A 22,816-nucleotide genomic window follows, 5' to 3' on the forward strand; every position below is an offset into this window, starting at 1 on the left:
ATCCCACAGCTAAAGCCAGCCCAGGCCTTGGATATCTCCTGCCTTGATTACTTCAACCCACTCTTCTCTTCAGCCTCCCTGATTCTCATATTGCTTTTCCTTCCTGGTGCATCCAAAGGTAAACCATTAAAATGACTTTTTGAATCTGACACTGACAATGTAACTCCCCAACCTCTTTGAATTCCTCTGTAAACTTCCCTTTCCCACTACATCATATTTAAATTTCTTGTACTTATCTTAAAGGCCTACACAACTTTGACTTGGACTACATATTGGGAGTTTAGTCGTCTCATCTCCTCCACTCTGCCAAGAATACCAACTTGGATGTCCCAATAATCACCTTCAAGCAATCCTGTTTCTGTGCGTTTCCTCCCGCCCCCGCTATGGTGTCCCTTATATAGTGGATGTTATCCCCAGTAGTTTGGATATTCATTCAAATCCTTCCCAATGAAATGAGTGAGTAGCTAATAATTATAATTTTAAAAAATTTCCAAACCCTAGTTATTGTCTACTCGGGATTTCCAGTACATCCCTGTCGTCTCTGTTGTGTCTGCCTTTTATATTTTAAAGGCCCACAGAGCAAGCATTGTCTTCATTTTGTGGCACCAAACACACACTACATAATTAAATAAATTTATTTAAACAATAATAAATATTAACTTTCAGTGCTAGTGCTTCTCTCTTTTGTTCAAGATTCAGAGTATCTTTACAATATCACCTGATGCTTCTCAATTTAGTAGCAGCCCAGTCTGATCAGCTAACAGAGGGAACAGTGACACAAATTTTGGTGGGAAAAACCTCTAAATTAGTTAAAAATACAGGGATGCAGAGAGAGGAGGAGGGGGAAAAACAACTCAAGTTGCTTTGTTTTTTTAACACTGTTTACAACTTTGGTCACCTAATTAACTGTCAATAATTGGAGATGGAATAAGAAGTCAAAAGGTGCCCAGAGTGACATCCTACTTACTCTTCCCAAAAATATCCTCTGAATAATGCATTCCTTTAACTTTGACTTAAAACACTGCATCAGTTGGATTAATTAGAATAAAGGCTTTGTTTGTTTTTTTCTTGGGATTTTTATGCTAATTTGGGAAATGGTCAGAAAATGTAAGGGTTCCACTGGCTGCTTTGTAAAACCCAGTGTAAATGGGTTTCCAATATTGTAATAATATTAGAAAACAATAGAGGTTTCATTTTTTTATACATCTCTTGTATGAAATTAGAATAATCTTGTTTGATGCACTGCAATACATCCAATGGATTGTGCATTAAACCCACTTTGTCTGACCTTCGTTTTTCTTAGCTATAGTATTTTTAAAAGAAAACACTCACTGGAGCAAAGAGAACACAAAAGACATCACAATAGAAAAAGTATAACCACCACAGTAACAATCACAGCTTTAATTCAATAATTTGCTGACTATGTTCAGAATGATGCACATTGTCTTTCACTGAAGAATCTCAAAGCACTTTACAAACATCAATTAATTTGACATCCCTGTGAGGTGGGGCACAAACCATTATTACTGTGTCCCCATTTTAAGATAGAGTAATTGGAGCACAGAGAGGTCAAGTGACTTACCCCTGAGGTCACTCAATGAGTCAGTGTCGGTCAAGAACTGAACTGCTGAGTCATCACTCCCACTTATGCTCTAACTACTAGACAATACTCTCTACGCTCATCCCAGACATTCTCTGTGTTCCAAAGTATTGCTGGAGTATCTGTTTAAAATGCTATTTCTAGTACAAAAAGATGAATTCTGTATTGAAATGCTGCAGTGTGTGTTGTAGACAGAATAAAAATGAGCAACCCAAAGCATTAGCCCATCCTTTTGTAGTTGCTTTAAGTTTGCAGGAAAAAAGTTGCTCTAAAGAAACACCTCCTGTAACATTCAAAAATCCATTTTAAATCTGCAGTCACTGTTGATTGCTAATGGTCCTAAAAGTGGACTACCCACCTATTTGGTATACAGCTCATACAAAACCTGTGCTTTGGGAGATTAGCTGCATTAAAATGTTTCAAAACTGGTTATGAATTACATTACATGAAGATTTAAAGCCACATGGAGAAAAGCTGGTCAGGGTCAGACAGTATAGGACAGACAGTTCTTGACTGTTCCCTGAGCTGCTATTACATTTTCTTTAATAACCTCTAAATCCAGTAAAGGCAGCAGCTGAAGATTTTACATAAGGGAAAAAGTCTGCATTCAGACAGAACATATCAGAAGTAACAAGAGCAGGCTGTAAGGAATATTAATGATTCTTTTCTTCAACACATTTCTATGGAACTCCCAATTTTTATGGTAACAACAGAGTGAATCATAAAGCAAAATTCATAAAACCTTTCCCAGCTTACAAATAACAATTTGTTATGGAGGGATATTCAAATTCATTATACTTCAGACATCTGCTTTTCTGCATTTGTTTGCCAAAAAACAATTGAAAGGAGGGGGAGCAGGGTAATTTTTTGCATCTTTATGCAATGATCGGGAGCTGAATATTTCTGCCACTGCCCTCCCCCCAGATTTAAGCTCGTCCTCCCCTTTTGCTCATTTTGGCTTTCTAAAATGTATACTGTATCAATTTGAGGACAGATCAAATGTATTTCTGTGTTGTACAATACTGCCTTATTTCTCAATGTACAAAGTAGTATCATGCTGTCTGGCAGAATCAGACATATTTTCAGTCACATACATATTACCTACTATAACGCTGCGATTTGGGAAATAAGTTCTAAAAATAATAATATTCACTTAATAGTGTCTTCCATCCAGGATCTTATATTAGGCTTCATTCATAGCAACCTGTGACAGTAGATAGATATTATCTCCATTTTTCAGATGAGGAAACAGATATGAAATTTACATGATTTGCCCAATGTGACAAACACAAAATAAGTGTGTGACAAAGCCAGGAATAGAACCTATGTCTTCCAACATCCAATCCTGCTTTCTTTGGCTAAGATTATCATTCCTTTTTCCTGGTCTCAATGGCTTAATACTACATTTATACCTTCCTATGCAGCCAGCTTTCCTCCTCACACCTGGATGTGTTAAAAAGGGATAAATAAAGATGACAAGAAGCATCAATGCTCCATAGTTTCCAAGGCAAGTGCTATTTCCCGGTCAAACATAAGAAGGCAATCACAATGACACGACATGAGCTAGGCTCTGCCACACAGACTGCTTATGACATTCTTAACCCCTGGAGTGTCTAAGATGATGACTTTGATCTCTTGCATTATACTAAACCAGTCTAGTCATGGTGTTAGTGACACATCAGATATAAATGAAATAAATTATTCTAACTGATGACGTTACTGGTAAGGCTCAAACATTCCATTCATTATCACTGAAAAAACAAGATCCTTCTTCTTTTCCTCAGCCTTGCTCTTACCATTTTAACAAACCTCCATACACAAGATTGCTTTTAGATCTGCTCAGGTTTGCTTCTGAAAGCCACTCATTAAGTTTTTGGTTCCATACAAGCAGGCCCACAACTTTCTACGAAAAGAACACCAGAGGGAGCGCAGTTTTATGACATTTATAGCACAGCAGCTTGCAGAGGGATTTGTTAGTTCTCTATAGGCCAGCTGCACAAAGAGGATGCACCTATTGATGATACAATGATTTTACTGGTGTTTGTATATTTATCATATTTCAGTTATTCATCCTGGACATTATTATTATTATTCCTTTTTTGTACTGCAATTGTGGTCTATGGTCCCAATCAGGAGCAGGGCACGGACACAGAGGAATACATGGCCCAAACCCCAAAGAGCTTATAAACCCTTATTCCAGCTTCGGTTTGTCAGAGTACATACTTCAGGAGTGGGCACACAGTTAAAACAGTTGTAAAAATATCTCAGTCTTTCTTTTTCACCGATACATTATACATATATCCATAACAAATGTAGACTGTAGAAAGTTAATTATTTTCTTTGTATGTGTATGAATAGAATAGTATATCTGATGTTAGATATAATCTAGTTGTATGTCCTCCCCTACTTGTTTCATGTGGATAACATAAAACTTTATAAAAACTCCTGCCCTACATCCAATTTCAGTGGGGAAAAAAATCCTTAAATAATTTTACAGCATAAGGAAACAAACATCCTTCACACTTCACAAGGGTATTGGGGGAACAGCAGCTACATTTTCGTACACTGAGTTGAACTAACCTGCTGACCTGCGGCTCTTCTTTTGCTCCCATTTCTTAGTTTCAACATCATAGTAACCCATGGAAGAAAGGTGTGTGTAACACCTAAATGATAATGTCATAATTTTTATTTTTATCACTTAGACCTGTCTATACTGGCCAAGGAAAGTATGTTAGCAATTTTCCAGCATGATTCACTAGAAAAATACTGCTGTGGTTTCCTTGGCCAATAAACAAGATAAGCCAGGCCTCAAAGCAGCACTGTTATGGCTGACATGCTCTGTATAGCATATTTTCAGTTTTACCTTAGAAATGAACCCAACATGGAAAACACTAAATTTTTGCTCAACAAAAACTAGAGGTAAAGTACCTTTAAATGCAAGATCATCCAAGCTTACCACACCTGCCAAGGGAACACAACAAACATAATTTTCTTAGCTTGTAACACTGCCTTATCTCCCAAGAGCATTTATCTATCATGTTTACTAAAGAAGAGAAATATAGTACCCTCACACCACCACAATACAATGCTGAAAAAATGCACACAACTTTTCATGGCCCTTACAGATAATCCTTATGTACTGTGACTCAAGCATTTTCATCAAGTTTTTTTGACCTCAGTTAAGATTTTTGCCTTTAAAACACCTCAAAATATAATTACATTTTTCTAGTTTGGGGAGGATATATTATATTCTACATAACATCCTTGCTCTTCACAGTTAGTATTAGCACCTCCTTTTGTTATTCAGAAAGGATGGGGAAAAAAAAAAACCCCACAACCAAGCCTCCAAGCTGGTGGGAAGAAAAATAAAACGAAAGCAGCAGCCTAAAGTAAAAAACTCATTCTTTAGGACAAAGAATGTGCTTGTGGGAATGGTAAGTATTTTATTACCATTTGCACAGGCTGTTATAAACAGCAGTTCTGAGAACACTTGCATGTTGACAGAACAAGACTGCCCTCCCCCACCATTCTCAAGGACTTATACTTCAAACAAAAACCGGTGGAGATTTCCCCCGTTATCTCCTGGTACAGTAAACATCACATTTTCATGCTGCTGTGCATGACAGACAAGGCTGTTGCCAGAGCACCTAACCTAAGCAGGTTGGGAGAGTGAATTCTGAAGTACACATTTGCTGCTGACTTTCTGATGTGTCTGAAAGTTATTACTAGGTTATGATCAGCACAAGTAACTAAAATATATAAATACGAAGAATAAATAAACCCCGAAGTACAATTCTTAGTCCTTAAAAGAAACATATGAAGAAAGACCTAACATCAGACAACGTTTGGACACAGCAGTGCATAAAGCACACATCCCCTGATTTATTTTTCTATATTAAATTATTTCCCTTCAAGAAAATCCCAGAAGGAGAAGGTGGAGGGAGGAGAGAAAGGAGTGTGCAGCAGTGTCATTCCACCCACAAGTTGTATGTGCTACCCTCTCACCCCTGTCTATTTCAGGGTCTCCAGGCAATCTTCCACCCACTTCCTCTCCTGTCCCCAGGTGCCCCATTTTCAACCCCTCCCCCCCATCTCTACTTCCCTTACTCCAATTCCCTGGTTCCGTGCCTATCCACCCATTTCCCCCTTTCTGAGCCCTTGCTGCCCTCAGCACCACAATTATCCTCCTCCACCCATTCCCTTACAGGTCTCTGCTTTGCCCCCCACCCCTTCTGGGTCCCTGAGAGACCCTGCTTTCCCCTCCCCATTGGCAAATCCACTCCCCTTCCCCCCAACTCCCTCCCCTGTCCTCTCTGGGGACCTGCTTCCTCTCCCTCATCCCCATCTGGGTCCCTACTTCCCCACCATTGCCCCATCCCTAAGGTCCTTGCTATTTTGCCCTCACCCCCATTCTTGCCCCTCCCACGCACTCTGACCTCCCTTTCCCTCCTCCCTGGATCCCTAGTTCCCACACTACAAACCCTCCTAAGGCTCTCTTACTATTAGAGTTGAGGTTACAATCTCTCCAGGCACCAAGTTAAGGTCCTGCCTCTGATGTGAGAAGGCAGCAGTAGGGGGAACCAGAAAGATTCCTCTGCCTGCAGCACTGGGCAGTCTGGGGGCCCTGATTTTCCTGTGAATCAGGCTCTTTCAGTGTTTTGATTTGTATCAGATTCAACAGGGTTCTGCCCACTGATGGCTAAATATTCCCAGGAATTTTGGAATTGGTTGTATGCAGTGTTCCAAAGCTATCATATTATATCCAAACACACACACACACACACAAATGCAGCTGAGTGTCACACCTTGCTTTGGTCAGCCAAATATCTTCCTCAAACGCGTTCCCCTCCATGTCACAAATATATCCATTTTCTACTGTATACCCACAGGCCTGGGTCCTTTTTACAAAAACAATTTATTAAAATTCCTATCCCCCACCTTTTGTTCAAAATAGTTTTGTGAATGTTACAGTAGTTTCCATGGGAGAAGGGAAGGGGCAGGCTCCATAGAGACCTGAATGAATGGGGAGCAGATTTACACGTCCCCTTCAGCATCCTATGGAGCTGCTGTCACATTATTCTGTGTTGGTCTGACAAAACCTAAAAACGCAACACAGAGCCCCCCTACAAACCCCTGAAGGTTACCACAGGATCTTGTCTAGCTACCGATGTTCTTATTCCTTGTTTATTACCATGGCATCTTTTGGACATGGCTCACGGTGCAGTTTTTGCACAGAGCACAACAGCACAAGAGCACAGAGACTCTTTTCAGGAGAGGGCTGGGTAATACCAAGAAGAACAAAAGTTAAAAAAAATGTGGGTAAGGGGAAATATAAAGCCTCTAGAACTAAACTGATCCACATTGTCAGCTTGTGGAAAAGTGAGTCACCCCTGAAACCTGAAGTGACAATAAAAAAATCAAAGGATTTTTAAAAATCCACCCATCACAACAGGAAACCACAGGTCATTTTATAATTGTGTATGTTTTTTAAATACAATAACTCAAGACTACTTACTGCCATTACTATTCATTAAAAAGAACTTGCTGTAGATTGCTACATAGTTTAACTTGAGCAACATGTAAAAACGCCTGGAGACAGTAAGAAGAGAGATAAGAAAGGGAGGATGAGGTCACCCACTCATTTGTTGTTATGTAGAAGATGCATTGATGAGCACAGCAGAACATGCATTTCGCCTTCTCTTCTATAATCTACTCTAATCTTCTTCTCACTTTCTTTTATCATTCCTGATGTGTTTTAACCTTTTGATGTAGGAAACTGGAAATGTTTAGGTATGCATCTTACTGTTGGCAAGAATAAAGGATAAATATCCCACTTTCCTCCCAAAATTAGAAGTGTGATTTAAGTTTTATCAGTTGTGAATTTGAGAAAAGAATATGGACTGCACTGTGCATTTTTCAATATAGAGCACAGCAGCGGTCACAGAATTGCTAAAAGGAGAGCAGCATTATCCTTTCAAATAGTGAAACAAACCGAAAGCCTGCTTGTCACCTCTCTGAAACAATACTAATGCTGACTCTTCACAGTTCATTCATTTGACCCATTCTTACCGCTCTACTGGAGACCTCTGTTTTTCATTGTTATTTATACATTCTGTACATGGGGTAGGCCAGGGAGTGTCAATTATTTTTTGGCAAGCTCCATATTTCTTGGTCGAGGTACAATCAAGGTCCAGATGCCAGAGACAATAATAAAAAATAACAGTGATAATAAGTAAATAAAAAGATTTTGGGATCCGTTCAAAAGTGCCTGGGGATCCGGATTTGGCCTGTGGTCTGGCTATTGACTACCCCTGCGGTAGAGTATGTATGTCTACATTACAAGTGCTACAGTGGCTCAACTGAAGCTACACTGCTGTAGTGTTCTAGTGTAGACACTTGCTATAGAGAGAGAAGGGGATTTTCCATCAGTGTAGTAAATCCTCCCACTTGACAGGCAGTAGCAGAAGAATTCTGATGTTGACCCAGCTGCCTCTACAGTCGTGGGTTAGGTCAACCTAATTACAACACACAGTGTGAGAAATTTTTCACAGCCCTGAACAATGTCCCTAGATTGACCTAAATTTTAGGTATAGATCAGGCCTTAGAATAACTGTTGTTCTTCGTGATAGCTGTGATCCAGTGGTGAGCACCTACATCATTTTATAACAAAAAGGCATGTGTGCTGGCAAGTAGGGATGGGTAAAGTAATTCACATAAAATAAAAAACTTCCATATGACCCCGTTGTAATATGGTTAGATCCTGTCCACACTACCCCTTTTAGCAATGTATTAACCAGGACAGGATAACCGCACTGAAATGGATTTCCCCCCCTGACATTTCTATATTTGTATTGTAGACAGACCCCAAGAAGAAACTACCTACTCCACATGCCTTGCCAACTAAACAGATTAGCAAACTAACATGAAATTTCTTTAAGCAATCCCTAGAATTCAATCCTTTCTCCTACATTTCTGTTTCTCATTCTCAAGGGATTTTACTTTTCTTCTCAGTGACAGAAACGTAAAAAGGGTGGAATTAAATAAAAATAAAAACAATAATAGGGAAAAACATTAGAAAACAAAAACCACACAAATGCTTACAAACTGGAAGCAGCTCCTAACACTAGGTTCAATGTTACTGCCACCAAACGATGCAACTTCGCCAAGCTGTCGTGGGATCTGGATGGAGTCATGCAGGAGAAGGCCCAATCGGCGCTGGTCACAGAATCCAGTGGAACTTGCTACCTGCTTGAACAGGTCTAGAGGGACGAAAATGAAGAGTTTTAGGGACAGAACATGTCAACCGGGACTACAGAAGTATTACAGAAACGCAATTATTTTCAGAGGCTCAAAAGTGCGGTGTCATTATGGGAGTGGCCCCTTTTCAATGGGCCTCCATTTGGCTATCGTCTCTGTTTATTAACCAGTTAAATAAGTAGCCCAGTGCTAATGTCCGATAAGATCATGGACTTGTATCTGTCAAGAAGGACCATTCTAAAATAACAATCTCACAGCATTTATATAATATTCAGAACCAACACAAGCTATACCTCCATAACACGTGTACAGGGTCTCTGATACACAAAATCTTTTAAACATTAATGTACGTATAGTCTGAACAGCTTTAAACATACAGCCTAGAGGACCTGATTTTGTTTCAACATCATGAGTTGCTTTGAAAAACAAGAAAGTTCCCTAACTTTGATATTTCATAATATACTGAACTCAAGATGATTTTTTAAATGAAAGAGAAACATTACACTGTTACAGAGCCCCACCACCCATTGGGAATGTTAATATCATATTAAGTTTTAGTTTTTGAAGTGAAATGTCATTTTAAGCCCTGTTCTATTATAGCAATACTATCAAAAAGGAATCCTTACCGGACTGAATCATCATCCTACCATAAGCACAATTTAATTAGATGGGAATTAGTTATACTACAAATGCTTTGAGGAGGTTTTAAAGTTTGTAATAACAAGAAAAATCAAGTTAGGATCAACTGAAATATTTATTTGGTACTCCCCCAGTTGATAATTCATGACCTGAATAAATTCTGCTTATTTTTCGAAGAGTAAAAAATGTCACTAGTGTAGTAATAATATGCTTTCATGGCTGTGGCCTCCTTAATATTTTATTCTACACTGGGGGTGCAATTACACAGGAATGTCAATAGCATTGATTAGTTTCCTAGCACAGTTTTGACAAATGATTTTTTTCTTTTTGGTTCCTTTTAATTAGAAGTATATAAGCATATAAGTCTTCCAATATCTGGTCTCACAATATATGATTTCAAGGCAAATCCTGCCTTCACCTCCCTGGCCCTGGAGACTTTCCCTGGCAGCACAACCAATACTGTTCTGCAGCACAAGTCGGCGGCAAACTCCCTGTGCAGAACTCAGCTCTACAGGTACTCCCAGAGCATATCAGCGAGAAGGAATGAGAAAAGTCAAAAGATCAGCTGCTATGATGTTTCTGTCCGAATGGCTTTCCTTGTTGTGGTAAGTGGAGAGGACAGTAGGAGCTACTGCAGCGTCAGGTAGTGGAAATGGAGCAATGGTGGAGCAAGTCCACAGCCCCAGGGAGAAGATTCCTTTCTTCTCACCCCCAACTGCACATCCTTTCATTTCCCTCTTATTAAAGCATTTACAATGCCTAAAGGAAGATTACACATTACAATCAATCAGATGCAGCCTTTTTTGGAGAGACAGTATTCAGCACTCGCAGGAGAATAAATTAATCTTGCTAGATATTTCCCATCTCTAACTTTTGCAATCCTAACAGTGTATCATTTTTCTGGGAAACATCTAAAGATCAAAGTTTTGACATTTTATTTTAAATGTTTTAATTTGACCCAATTTTACAAAATATTTTAAACGCTACAGTGAAGGAGGAGGTTGGTTCAATATAGGTCCATATTCCTCTGTTTAAAAAAATGTAACATTTTTCAAAATCTTGATTTTCAAAAAGATGCTGGATTAAGAATACATCTTGAGTCAAATCCTAAAGTTCTTGCTCAAGCTCCAACCCTGTAAACGCCTACATATGAGTATTACCATTGAACTCAGCAGGGGTACCCATGTGCATAAAGTTACTCACATGAGTAAAGTGTCCAGGTCTCACTTTATACTCATTCATTATTCATGTAAAACTTGTATTGGCTTCAAATTGATTTCTTCCAGATAAGGATTTGGTCTACTGAAAACATGCAGAATTTTGATTTTTAAATTACTCACTCACTCTCTTTTTCCTCTATCTCACACATGTAAAATGAAAGAAGAAAAAAAAGCTTCTTCATGAATATGCACATCTTTATTGTTCAGCCAGGGATAGCAACTGTGGTTGCACATAATTTTTTCAAGTATGATTTCACTGTAGACACCAGACGTAAGATACTGTATTTTTATTCAACATGCTATAACATAAGTTGCTCTAAATATAATTTTTCCTGAAACATTTCTTTTTGTACTTTGTCATCTCGTCATTTAGATCCTGTCTATACTGGTCAGGGAAAAAAGTTTTAGTACCTTTCTATGACAAATCATGTTAAACCCTACTTCTTCCTAATATGGTGTCATTGATTTTTTTCTGGCCAGTGTAGAAAAAACTTTAATCTATCATGGGAAATGGGGTGAAATCTACACTGGACAAGTCACTTAAAATACATTGTAGAGAACTATCCTTCACTGAAGGATTAGAAGACCTAACAGGACTTTTCTGTCCTGATTTTTTGTGTTTCTATGATATATAGGAAAAAATTTAAATAAAATAAATTAAAAAGAAATAAAATATAAATTAAGACACATGACTTACATCTGTACTTATCTTCCAAATGTGCTTTACACAGGGAAACTACACCGGTTTTAAAAGATAAGACACGGATCCTTCCTGTTCGACCCCTGTTGATGATTATGATAAGAAAAACAAACACTGATTGATAATATAATCCACATATTTGAGGTCTTATTTAGGAGAATAATGCAACTTTTAAAATTAAACACAATCTTAACCACCAATCTTAGAGCCCCGATAATTGCTGGATATTTTAAAGAACAGGTTGGACAAATACATGTCAGGGATGCTCTATGTTTACTTGGTCCTGCCTCAGCACAGAGGGCTAGACTAGATAACTTCTTCAGGTCCGTTCTAGCACTACATTTCTATGATTCTGTACTACTTCACAAAAATTAATTCTTGCGTAACTTATACATGACTTGTGGAATACACTGGTTAAACAGCGTTCATCAGCAGCTCCAAGACAAGTAACTGGTTGTAGGTCTGTAGTTAATGCTACGTTTTGCGCTTAAATCAGGGATTCAACATGAATGCAATGACAGTGTATCTCCCCACAATTACAACACTTACCGAGTCTGAACATTCACGGTACATAACCTTTAATTAGTTTGAGAGTTAATAATAATTTTAAAATGGGCCCTGTAAAAAATTTAACACCCTGTGCCAGTCTATTTTTCTAGTCCAAATGATTTAATAACCAAATCATGCACTCTTCAAATTTCCCATATAGACTGAATGTCACCACATTTGAAGACTTTAACGATTAATGGTTATTTTTCGCTTTTATTATTTATAACTGAAAGTGCTTCAGAAAGAGCTGACAAAGAAATGTTCTTATACAGAAAATTCAACGAATTGCCCTCTTTTAAAATGGCTGCCATTTCCTTTTGTGATCAATGGGAGTGAAGCTAAAAGTGCCTTTAGTAAACACTTCATCTTTTAATATGGCTACTACCTTCCACTGTTTACAATGGAAGTGAAGTCAAGATGTCTTTAGGGAAGATGGGGGTCCCAAACAGCATGAGGAGCCACCCTCTTCCCTATGGACAGCCTGACTTCATTCCTACTGGGAACACTGGGAGGTTGAAATGTGTCTTTGATTAGTGTCAGCATTAGCCTCAATTCATCAGTGACACCAAAGATGTAACATTCAAACACTTTCCACTCACTTTAAAGAGCCTGTATGGGCCCCACCCCTGACCATATGTGGTCTGTAATCATCCTCCTGTCCCATATCCACATGTGCTCTGCAGCCTCTCTATATCTACAACATCCTCCATGACTGTGTGCCATGCAACTTCACTGCTTGAAATCCTACTTCAGAACTCAGTTTTATTTCAATTTACTTTCACTGGCTGACGCCCACACAAAATAATATTCCAGTTAATATCCCAAATTTGATATATTTAAACAAAACAACCTCTCTCCCCCAAACAAATGATCAAAATATGTACAATACAATAAGCATATGTCTAACAACTCCTTTAGGCAGAAGTCTATCAATAATTTTCAGTCTGTAAGTGCCACTTTCACCATTGTCACTGAAAATAAGAACAATATTAATGCATGCAATTATAAAAGGCACCCCATGCTGTGCTGCACAGTATGCGAGCAGTTCAGCCAATAAATACATTTCCTCTGTAATACTGTCAAGATCAGCAGAACAGCCATTTACATGCATTGGTCCAAATTCTGTTATCATACAAGTGTAATACCTTAGTAAAAAAAACTCCACTGAAATGAAGAGACACTACAGATTTACATTGGTGTAACAGAGCAGAATTTGGTTCCCTCAGCACATCCCACTTTTATTTTTAAAAATATTCTTTTCCTATTTGTAAATCAGCATCTGTTATTCACTTATGTCACTTGAACATTGTGTTCTTATTCTTTTCTTCTTTGCACTTCCTCCCCTTCCTCAAATCCTTTCCAAATTCATTATCCTTTGTGCCCTCAGAAACCCATGCAGATAAATACCAGCCTCATGCAAATTATACAGGAGAGGCATGTAACATGATGCTTTTCCTGTGCGGTATATTAAATAGGAACTTACATGAAGCATGAGTTGGTTCAGTTGGCTACGCCCTCCTCCCTGCCTCCCAAGTCAAACAGATAATTTAGCATGTAACAGCAAATGAGTATGAATATCTGATCAATTAAAACAAATTTGAAACATATTGAATAGCTGCAAGGCTGTACCCCAAATTGGACCAGTCATTGCTAGTGTGTTCCGGTTATCAATACCTTTACAAATAACAGTTGGGAAGCATAATAAATGCAAATTATTAGGGCTTTTTTTTTTTTAAAATGCCACAGAGTCTCTAATAGGAGAATGAATTCAAGAAAATCATTGCGGGATTTGTTTATTTACCCAATCAGTAACGCTAAATACATTTGACCCTTGGCTCTTCTTTCTGTGCTCATCCAGGGTATCACAAACACAAAACTTCAGTAAAAGGCCATGCACTTCCCTCATCCCTGGGTCCCTACAATGTTCCATCCAGTCCTGTATGATCTATTTCCCCAGCATCCCTTCCCTCAACAGCACAAACTATAATTTACAATGTATTTCCTTAAATTAAGTATTCTCACACCTTCTTATCAACTGTCTAAATGGGCCATCTTGATTATCACGACAAAAGTTTTTTTCTCCTGCTGATAATAGCTCATCTTAACTAATTAGCCTCCCACAGTTTGTATGGTAACTTCCAACTTATCTGTATATCTATATCTTACTGTATGTTCTATTCTATGCATCCGATGAAGTGGGCTGTAGCCCTTGACATCTTATGCTCTAATAAATTTGTTAGTCTCTAAGGTGCCACAGGTACTCCTGTTCTTTTTACAATGTCGTAGGTTTCAATGAAATAAACAAACATAATGAGACTGAATTTAGCAAGAAAGAGCCTTGAGGAGAAGCAAGCAGGATTTGACACTAAGCTGCAGGAAGAGGTAGATACACTGGAGACTAGGGATACGGTCCAGAGTGACCTAGGCAAATTGAAGAATTGGGCCAAAAGAAATCTGATGAGGTTCAACAAGGACAAGTGCAAAGTCCTGCACTTAGGACGGAAGAATCCCATGCACTGCTACAGGCTGGGGACACGGCTAAGTAGCACTTCTGCAGAAAAGGTCCTGTAGATTACAGTGGATGAGAAGCTGGATACGAGTCAACAGTGTGACCTTATTGACAAGAATGCTAACAGGATATTGGGATGCATTAGTAGGAGCACTGGCAGCAGATTGAGGGAAGTGATTATTCCCCTCTATTCTGCTCTGGTGAGGCCACATCTGGAGTATTGAGTACAGTTTGGTGCCCCCCACTACAGAAAGGATGTGGACAAATTGGAGACAGTCCAGCGGAGGGCAACAAAAATGATTGGGGGCTGGGGCACATGATTTACGAGAAGAGGCTGAGGGAACTGGGTTTCAGAGTAGCAGCAGTGTTAGTCTGTATTTGCAAAAAGAAAAGGAGTACTTGTGGCACCTTAGAGACTAACCAATTTATTTGAGCATAAGCTTTCGTGAGCTACAGCTCACTTCATCGCATGCATACTGTGGAAAATACAGAAGATGTTTTTATACACACAGACCATGAAAAAATGGGTGTTTATCACTACAAAAGGTCTTCTCTCCCCCCAACCCACTCTCCTGCTGGTAATAGCTTATCTAAAGTGATCACTCTCCTTACAATGTGTGTGATAATCAAGGTGCGCCATTTCCAGCACAAATCCAGGTTTTCCCCCCCTCCCCTCTCCTGTTGGTAATAGCTTATCTAAAGTGATCACTCTCCTTACAATGTGTATGATAATCAAGGTGGGTCATTTCCAGGGAACTGGGCTTATTTAGTCTGCAGAAAACAAGAGTGAGGGGGGATTTGATACCAGCCTTCAGCTACCTGAAGGGGGGTTCCAAAGAGGATGGAGCTAGGCTGTTCTCTGTGGTGACAGATGACAGAATAAGGAGTAAAGGTCTCAAGTTGCAGTGGGGGAGGTCTAGGTTGGATATTAGGAAACACAATTTCACGAGGAGGGTGGTGAAGCACTGGAATGGGTTACCTAGGGAAATGGCGGAATCTCCATCCTTTGAGGTTTTAAAGGCCAGCCTTTACAAAGCCCTGGCTACAATGATTTAGTTGGGGTTGGTCCTGCTTTGAGCAGGGGGTTGGACTAGATGACCTTCTGAGGTCTCTTCTAACCCTAATCTTCTATGATTTTATTGCCCCAGCCTACACATCAAACATTTTTTGATTGGGAAGAATTGTAATTTGTATTCAGATTTTATTCATGTTTAGCTCTAAATACAAACTGGATCAGATATTTGTTTTCTGAAAACTCAAGTAGATTTAAAAAAAATTAACCTAAATATTAAATATAGGCCTGTTCTCTATTGCCTGTGAACAAAGCAAAAAATCTAGTGCAATCACAATACATAATATAACATGGCAGAATGACTATCCACATTAACTCGATGGCAGTTGTGGATTAAGTCAGAATAGGAAGCCCTCCATTTATAGAATCACCCCGTGGGAAGAGGTTTGGAGACATCTGCAGTTTCTGATCCAGAAATCAATAGGGCGTAATTACACGGATTAAAACTTGATGAAAGAAACATTCTTGGGGCATGGAAGTATTCCCAGGCTATGGCTCTTTATTTTAAATTTAATCCAAAACGTTGATGAAATTAAAAGCACACTCTCTCATCTACAGAGGTTTATTTTGCCACATGACATGCGAGTGTGTGTCTGACTTTAAGGATACCTAATAGATACTTCTAGTCTTAAGTAAGCAAGTCAGGGCTTGGACAGCCAAATTTGCAGAGCTGTTTGTTACTGTAAATCCAACAATAATCCAAAACTAGGCTGTTTTATTTAATTATTGTTAATTTAGGAGTTGTCCAAGCTCTAGGAGGCAGCTGATTAAAACAGCAAATTGAACAGATTTTCTGTAAGACTATCCAAGTAAATCTACCCCATCTTCTATAAATTCAGGAGTGTGGACTCAGCAGATCTAAATTCTAATTTGAAGGGGCCTTTGTTTGCTAAACCTGAATTTTAGAAGCCACATTACTAACCTAAGAAAATTCATTCAGATCTGTTGACTATTAAAAGTCACAAGTATATTGCACCACAGGTGGCCCCCTTTCCAGCCTCTAACAAGGATTACATACTAACAGCTCTAGAAAATGGGCCACTCTGAATAGGCTTAACTGTTGGAAGTTGCACAAGCATGAGCACACATATAATGAAAATTATGCTGTTGCTTTTTGATAATACTCTTAATTAGTAAAGATAAAGGTGTATTAACAAGGAAATTCAAAAGTGCCTTGCAGAGTCGTAACTTAATGATGGGATGGAGTTCTGAAAAATGACCCCTAGATGCACGGACCATTTTAAAGTAGAATGTTCTGTTCTCCAGCTATATCACTTCTTAGCTTAATAAAACAATTTAGGATTCCAAGCCTAAGTCAGGGCTGTATTGATTCAGCTAAGTGCAACCAGTAAGCCATTAGTTTTATTAAACTTGCACTATGACCACCAGCTTTCCAGCTTCAAGCCACTCATTTTGTAACCAGGAAGACAGCTCATTACCCCCAAATGTCATTAAAGCCTTTTAGTACAGTAAACTCAGACTACTTGCACATACGTGTCATAGACATTCAACAGCCAGTTGAGGCACATGTCCACACAGAGAGGGACGTTGACCAGGTTATTGTGCTCTTGTTCCAATCGATCATAAACGGTGGTCAAGCAGTTAATGATCTGAAGGATATCCATCGACTGGTCATTCTGTTTGAGGTTGTGCTGGTCCAAGGCATCACATGCAGCAGATAGACTCAGTAGATCCACTGTTTAAAGTAAAATAACAACAACAACAAAAAAACACTCAGTCATTTCAAGCATTAACCCCCCTTCCCGACAATAATATATTTTGATTAAAATTTTCTTAAGCTTTCATCCCTTCCCCAACCCTTTGTCTGAAAATAACCTTTTATGCCCCAATCCTGCAGGCTCCCAAACATGCATTAGGTCAATGGTTCTCAAAGTATTTACCATTGTGGGCTGCATATGCACCTCTCTATGTGGCCCCATCCACACTATATATGTATATACATATATATACACATACACACACTATCTGTATGGCCAGTGGTGAGCTGGAGCCGGTTCACACCGGTTCGCTAGAACTGGTTGTTAAATTTAGAAGTCCTTTTAGAACCGGTTGTTCCGCGAGGGACAACCAGTTCTAAAAGGGCTTCTAAATGTAACCGGCCAAAAGTGGCGCCTTAGGCACCACCTCCATGGGTGCCCCACCGGCGGCTCCCCGCCCCACCCCCAGGCCCAGCTCACCTCAGCTCCGCCTCCTCCCCTGAATGCACCATCCCGCTCTGCTTCTCCGCCTCCCCCCCCCCCGCGAATCAGCTGTTCACGCAGGAAGCTGGGGGAGGCCGAGAAGCAGGCTGCCAGCTTCCTGCTCAGGCCCAGGGATGCGCAGGTGAGGTGGGGTGGGGGGGGTGCGAGGAGGGCCGTCTGCGCTGCAGCAAGTAACCGGGGGGGAGGGGGTGGCGTGCAGGGAAATCGCTCCCTCCTCAGATCACCTCTGCCTCCCTGGGCCTGAGCAGGAAGCCGCTGCCTGCTTCTCAGCCTGCACCAGCTTCCCGCCGAACAACTGATTCGTGGGAAGCCGGGGGGGGTGGGGCACGGAGAAGCAGAGCAGGGCGGTGCTTTCAGGGGAGGAGGCGGAGCGGAGGCAAGGTGAGCTGGGGCCGGGCGCGGGGTGGGGAGCTGCTGGTGGGTGCTCTGCACCCACCAATTTTCCCCGTGGGTGCTCCAGCCCCAGAGCACCCAGGGAGTCGGCGCCTAAGGCACCACTTTTGATGTGATCAGTGGGGGAGCGGCTGCTCCCCCCCAGCTACACTCCCCCACCCCTAGGAGCCAGAGGGACCTGCTGGATGCTTCCTGGGAGCTGCCCCAGGTAAGAACCTCCGGGACTCCCCACCTCGCCTCCTGGCAGGTACCTCTGGCTCTTAGGGGTGGGGTGGGCACCCACTATGATGGTCTACAAGACCCTCCTGCCCGGTTCTGGGGGCAGTCAGGGGACAGGGGAGGGCGGTGGATGGGGCAGAGGTCCTGGGGGGGTGGGCATCAAGGAACGCTGGGGGGTTGGATGCGGCAGGAGTCCCGGGGGGTGGGGGTGGACAATGACCCGCTCGTGGGGTGAGGAGGGAACCCGTTGTTAAGATTTTGGCAGCTCATCACTGTGTATGGCCCTGAGGGTGTCCCATGGTCCACAGCGGTGTGCTGATTGGTCCGTGAGTTGAGAACCACTGCATTAAGGCTTTGCAGGACAAGGCCTTAGACTGTAAATTGTAAAAGTCAGAATAATTTCTTATTGTCTGTAAAAGACCTACCACACTATTGGATGCCATATAAATAAAATGTCTTATTCAGAGCATATAAAACATGAAATCATTTAATTTAATTTTTATATTCCTGTTGACAGTATTTGATTAAAAACATATTGAACATAATGTCATTTTAGGACATGCCAACTTTACTGAGGTTTTCCATCTATTTCCATCACATCATTACTTTTAGCAAATAAAATACCACTTACTAAAGATGATGGGAGAAATTTCAGAGGTGCCATATTCCATTGGAATATGTAGTTCTATCAAACTGACTTCTTGTGTCAATTTTTTTTTGTATTCTCTGTAACAATGTCATATAAAATATGTCAAAACCAAAATGAAACAATTTTGTCAAAACGAAGCGTTTCAATCATACAATTTTTTTTCACAGAATTTTTTCTTTTTGGAGAGTTTTGAAAATTTTCTGTTTTGTTCTGATACAGAATGAAGTGAAAATTCAAAATCCTTCAATAAATGGAACTTCTGTTCTTTACACTGTTCTACTTATTACCCTTAATCTCAAAATGCACCTCCCACTAAGATCAAAAACAGTTCAGTACCAACTGATTGAGGGAAGTATTTTGCCTCTAAGCTTGAAAGGATAACAATTTTCAGTGTTATGAGAGATGAATTTTAAAATGAAATGGGGATCATACAAGAAAGCAAGATAATGAGGGCTATCTGTATTTGCACTCACTGCCATAATATCTGAGCACCTCACAAATATTTTATCCCCACACCACCTCCATGAAATGTGGAAGTATTGTTTTACTGACTTCACAGATAAGAAAGCAAACCAGACAGACTGAAGGCCAAATCCTGTCACTTTTACTCACATTGAGTTGATTTCAATAGGATAATCACGGAGTATGGTATAACTCAATGTGATTAAGTTTGGAAGAATCCAGCCCTAAGTGAAGATCATATAGGAATTAGGTGACAGAACTGGGAACTGAACCAAGATCTCCCAAGTTCTAGGTGAGTGCCCTAACCACAAGACCATGCTTCTTCTCTTTGAAATAAAGATTTTTAATGAGCTTTGACAAGCAACAATACTTCACAATTTAACAGATTTTAACAGTGAAGCAATAGCTTAATGTCACATTGGCCAAATTCACTTCTGATGCAACTTTAAATTCCGTCAAGAATGAATCTGGCTCTTTGTGTCCTACAGGACACTACTTTAGCCTTCCAGACTCAGCCACTGAATAATCTGCAAAGGGTTATACAATATGGATGGGATTTTCAGTAGTACTTATGGAATTTCAGAATACAAATCTCATTGAAAAAAATCAAAGGAACTTGTGCTCCTAAACCCCTTAAGGACATCTGAAAATCTTAGCTTATGTGCCTCATGTACCCAAATCCTAAAGCAAAGAAAAAGTATGTAATGATATATACATGACCCTACTGCCATACTAAAAGGTTTAGCTTACGGAGTGAATACATTTAATTTTTTTAAAAATATAAAGCATTTTTATTGTGGAGACTGTATCTCATTTAGGGATATGTAAAAAGGTAACTATCCTAAGATGTGTGTCTTGTTCAACAACAGCCTATTTATCAGCCCCATCTCTAAGGATCATAGAAAGATGCTTCTCTCTAGTAACAATTTATTAGTCAAATTCGAAATGCAGCACTGCATTCACAACACCTTTAACTTTAGCTTTAGGTTGCATGCTCAGTTCCTGTGTGACAATGAATCAATGGTAATTAAGTGGACCCTTCAAGCATTTGGGTGGCAGCTCAATTATACATGTGATTACAGATAAACATGAGTCATTCTATTTTGGGAACGCTTTTAACACTAATACGTGGCAGAATCTTAAAATGCTTTAAATGTGCTCTATTTATCTATCAAGCCTTCGGTCTCGTCTTGAAGTCTATCATATATGGGTATCTAATAACACATGGGGTGGTGTGATACCAGACTCTGCTGTAGGACAACTTCTACTCCTCCTGGACTTCGCCCCACAAAGGCATCAGGAGCTTAGTGGGAAAAGTACTGGAGGTCCATTTTCCCTCCAAGATATAAGACTCAGACTCCTCCCAAAATATGGACCCACATGCATGGTCATATCCTGAGACATAACCCCCATAACGTGGCTTAATGCAGTCAACTGAACAGATACAAAAGAGTTGTAAATCAATTTGTGTGTCCCTACCTGGGGGTTTGCACTGGTCTTAACTTAATCAATTAAAACCCAACGGGTTGCACACTGTGTAGTTTCTGTAGGCCGAGCTCATTGCACATACTCTGGTTTTCCAGTTTTCACAAAAAATCAATAGGGTTCTGCCCACTGATGCCTAGAACATTCCCTGAAGCTTTGAAATTAATTGGATGCAGTGTTCAAAAGCCATCATGTTACATCTTAACAGACAAATAGAGAAATTCCATCAAGTTGAGTGTAAGGCTCGGCCAATTATTTTAGATAAACTGGCAGTTTGTGCACTGATCAGCCTCTAGATATTTGTATCCCAGCCATGGTAAACAGTACTTTGGCTTTTAAAGAGAGAGATAGAAGTGGGTGTTTGTGCTTAAGGCCAACTCACATTCCCCATCAAAGACATGGGCAAGGGGGGACCTATTCTGTAAAATGGTACTCGTAATCTGATCTGAAGCATGGGAAAATCTAAGGACAATGCACGAGAGGCAAGTTTTAGGGAGAAAGCTGACAACTATCTCAGTAAGAAAAAACAATGAGGTGTCCTTGTGGCACCTTAGAGACTAACAAATTTATCTGGGCATAAGCTTTCACGGGCTAGAACTAACTTCATCAGATAAAAAAAGATAAAAAATACTCAGAAAAGAAAAAGAGATACTCAGTAGTAATCACATACTGAAACTGAGGGAAACTAAATATGGCTGGTAATTAAAATCATACAGGGATCTCACAGAATGCAAGGTCATCCCATGAGTAAACCTGATGTTCTCTGTTGATATATAAGTAAACTTTTAATTTAGTTAGTATACATAGAGCAAAAGAAGATAATTGGTAGAGAAACTACTGCATATTTTTCTCTTGTTGAATCTCCAGGAGAGGCTTGTAGAACAAAGTGAATTTTATTGACATCATAATGTTCAGATGCGGATTGCACTTAAAGAGGATACATTTTTAAAGCAATTCTGTACACAAGAAAATGAACATGCTTTGATGTGATTATCAAAGGGGAATGTACATTTAAAAGCAATGGTGAAATGATTATATCTAGTGTGTACATAATATGCTATAGTGCTGGGAGGCTGGAGCCACATCTGAGAATATTTCAGGGTAATACCATGTGCAAACATTTATCAGCACATGAATTTATTTGTGCAGGATCATCATCATTTTTTCTATATTTCTCTTTTTAGCCTTAATATACCTTTACATACATACACATATAAACTATACTCAACTCATTCTTACACTTAGTTTCCCAAAATCCTGTAAAGGCACAAAACAAACAGTCTAAGTATAGTTGATTATTTTAAAGCATTTTCATTTTTGACATTTAGAAACAGGACATATCTCCAGCTCTCAAGGCCTTCTATGAGGTAAATATAATCTGACTGGGAAATAAAAACAAACCTCAAAAGAAAAATGTCTTGTATTTTACAGATTTGGTGGATTTGCAGAAAACGAAAACAATCCAAGATTTCTCTCCTTCCCCACCAAGTTTCAAAGATCAAGTAAAAAGGAAGGAGATAAAAGCAATTACTTCAACTGGAAATTTGAGCTCTCTTGCTTATGTCTTGATGCCTTGAGATCCAAAATAATGTTCAATTTCTATTAGTGCCAAATTGAAAGAAACAGTAAAAAAACTCAATAATAACTTTGCTGCATAATTAAATTGGGTTCACAAATGCTGGTGATATTGTAAGATAAGACTATTTAATGATGGTGTCTTTGTTCTTTGCAGGAATATTGCTTCTCAAATAGTGAGCACAAATAGTTATCCAGACTCCTCAAACAACTCTCTATGGATACAAGTGTGAAGAATGTGCTTAGGTATTTAGTATAGGTGCCA

General features: G+C 39.6%; 1 protein-coding gene across 14 annotated transcripts in view; it reads right to left on the reverse strand.

Moving 5' to 3' along the window:
- DMD (dystrophin) overlaps nt 1-22,816 on the reverse strand; it is a 1,926,267-nt gene that overhangs the window by 48,427 nt on the left and 1,855,024 nt on the right. For all 14 annotated transcript variants that reach the window (XM_073357918.1, XM_073357881.1, XM_073357898.1 and 11 more), the window contains 3 exons: nt 17,041-17,242; nt 11,414-11,499; nt 8,702-8,859 (listed from right to left, as the gene is read on the reverse strand). In XM_073357918.1, the coding sequence (XP_073214019.1) occupies nt 8,702-8,859; nt 11,414-11,499; nt 17,041-17,242 (446 nt within the window). The remainder of the gene's footprint in view (nt 1-8,701; nt 8,860-11,413; nt 11,500-17,040; nt 17,243-22,816) is intronic.

The sequence above is a fragment of the Lepidochelys kempii genome, chromosome 1 (genome assembly GCF_965140265.1).
Source record: "Lepidochelys kempii isolate rLepKem1 chromosome 1, rLepKem1.hap2, whole genome shotgun sequence".
Lineage (NCBI taxonomy): Eukaryota > Metazoa > Chordata > Testudines > Cheloniidae > Lepidochelys > Lepidochelys kempii.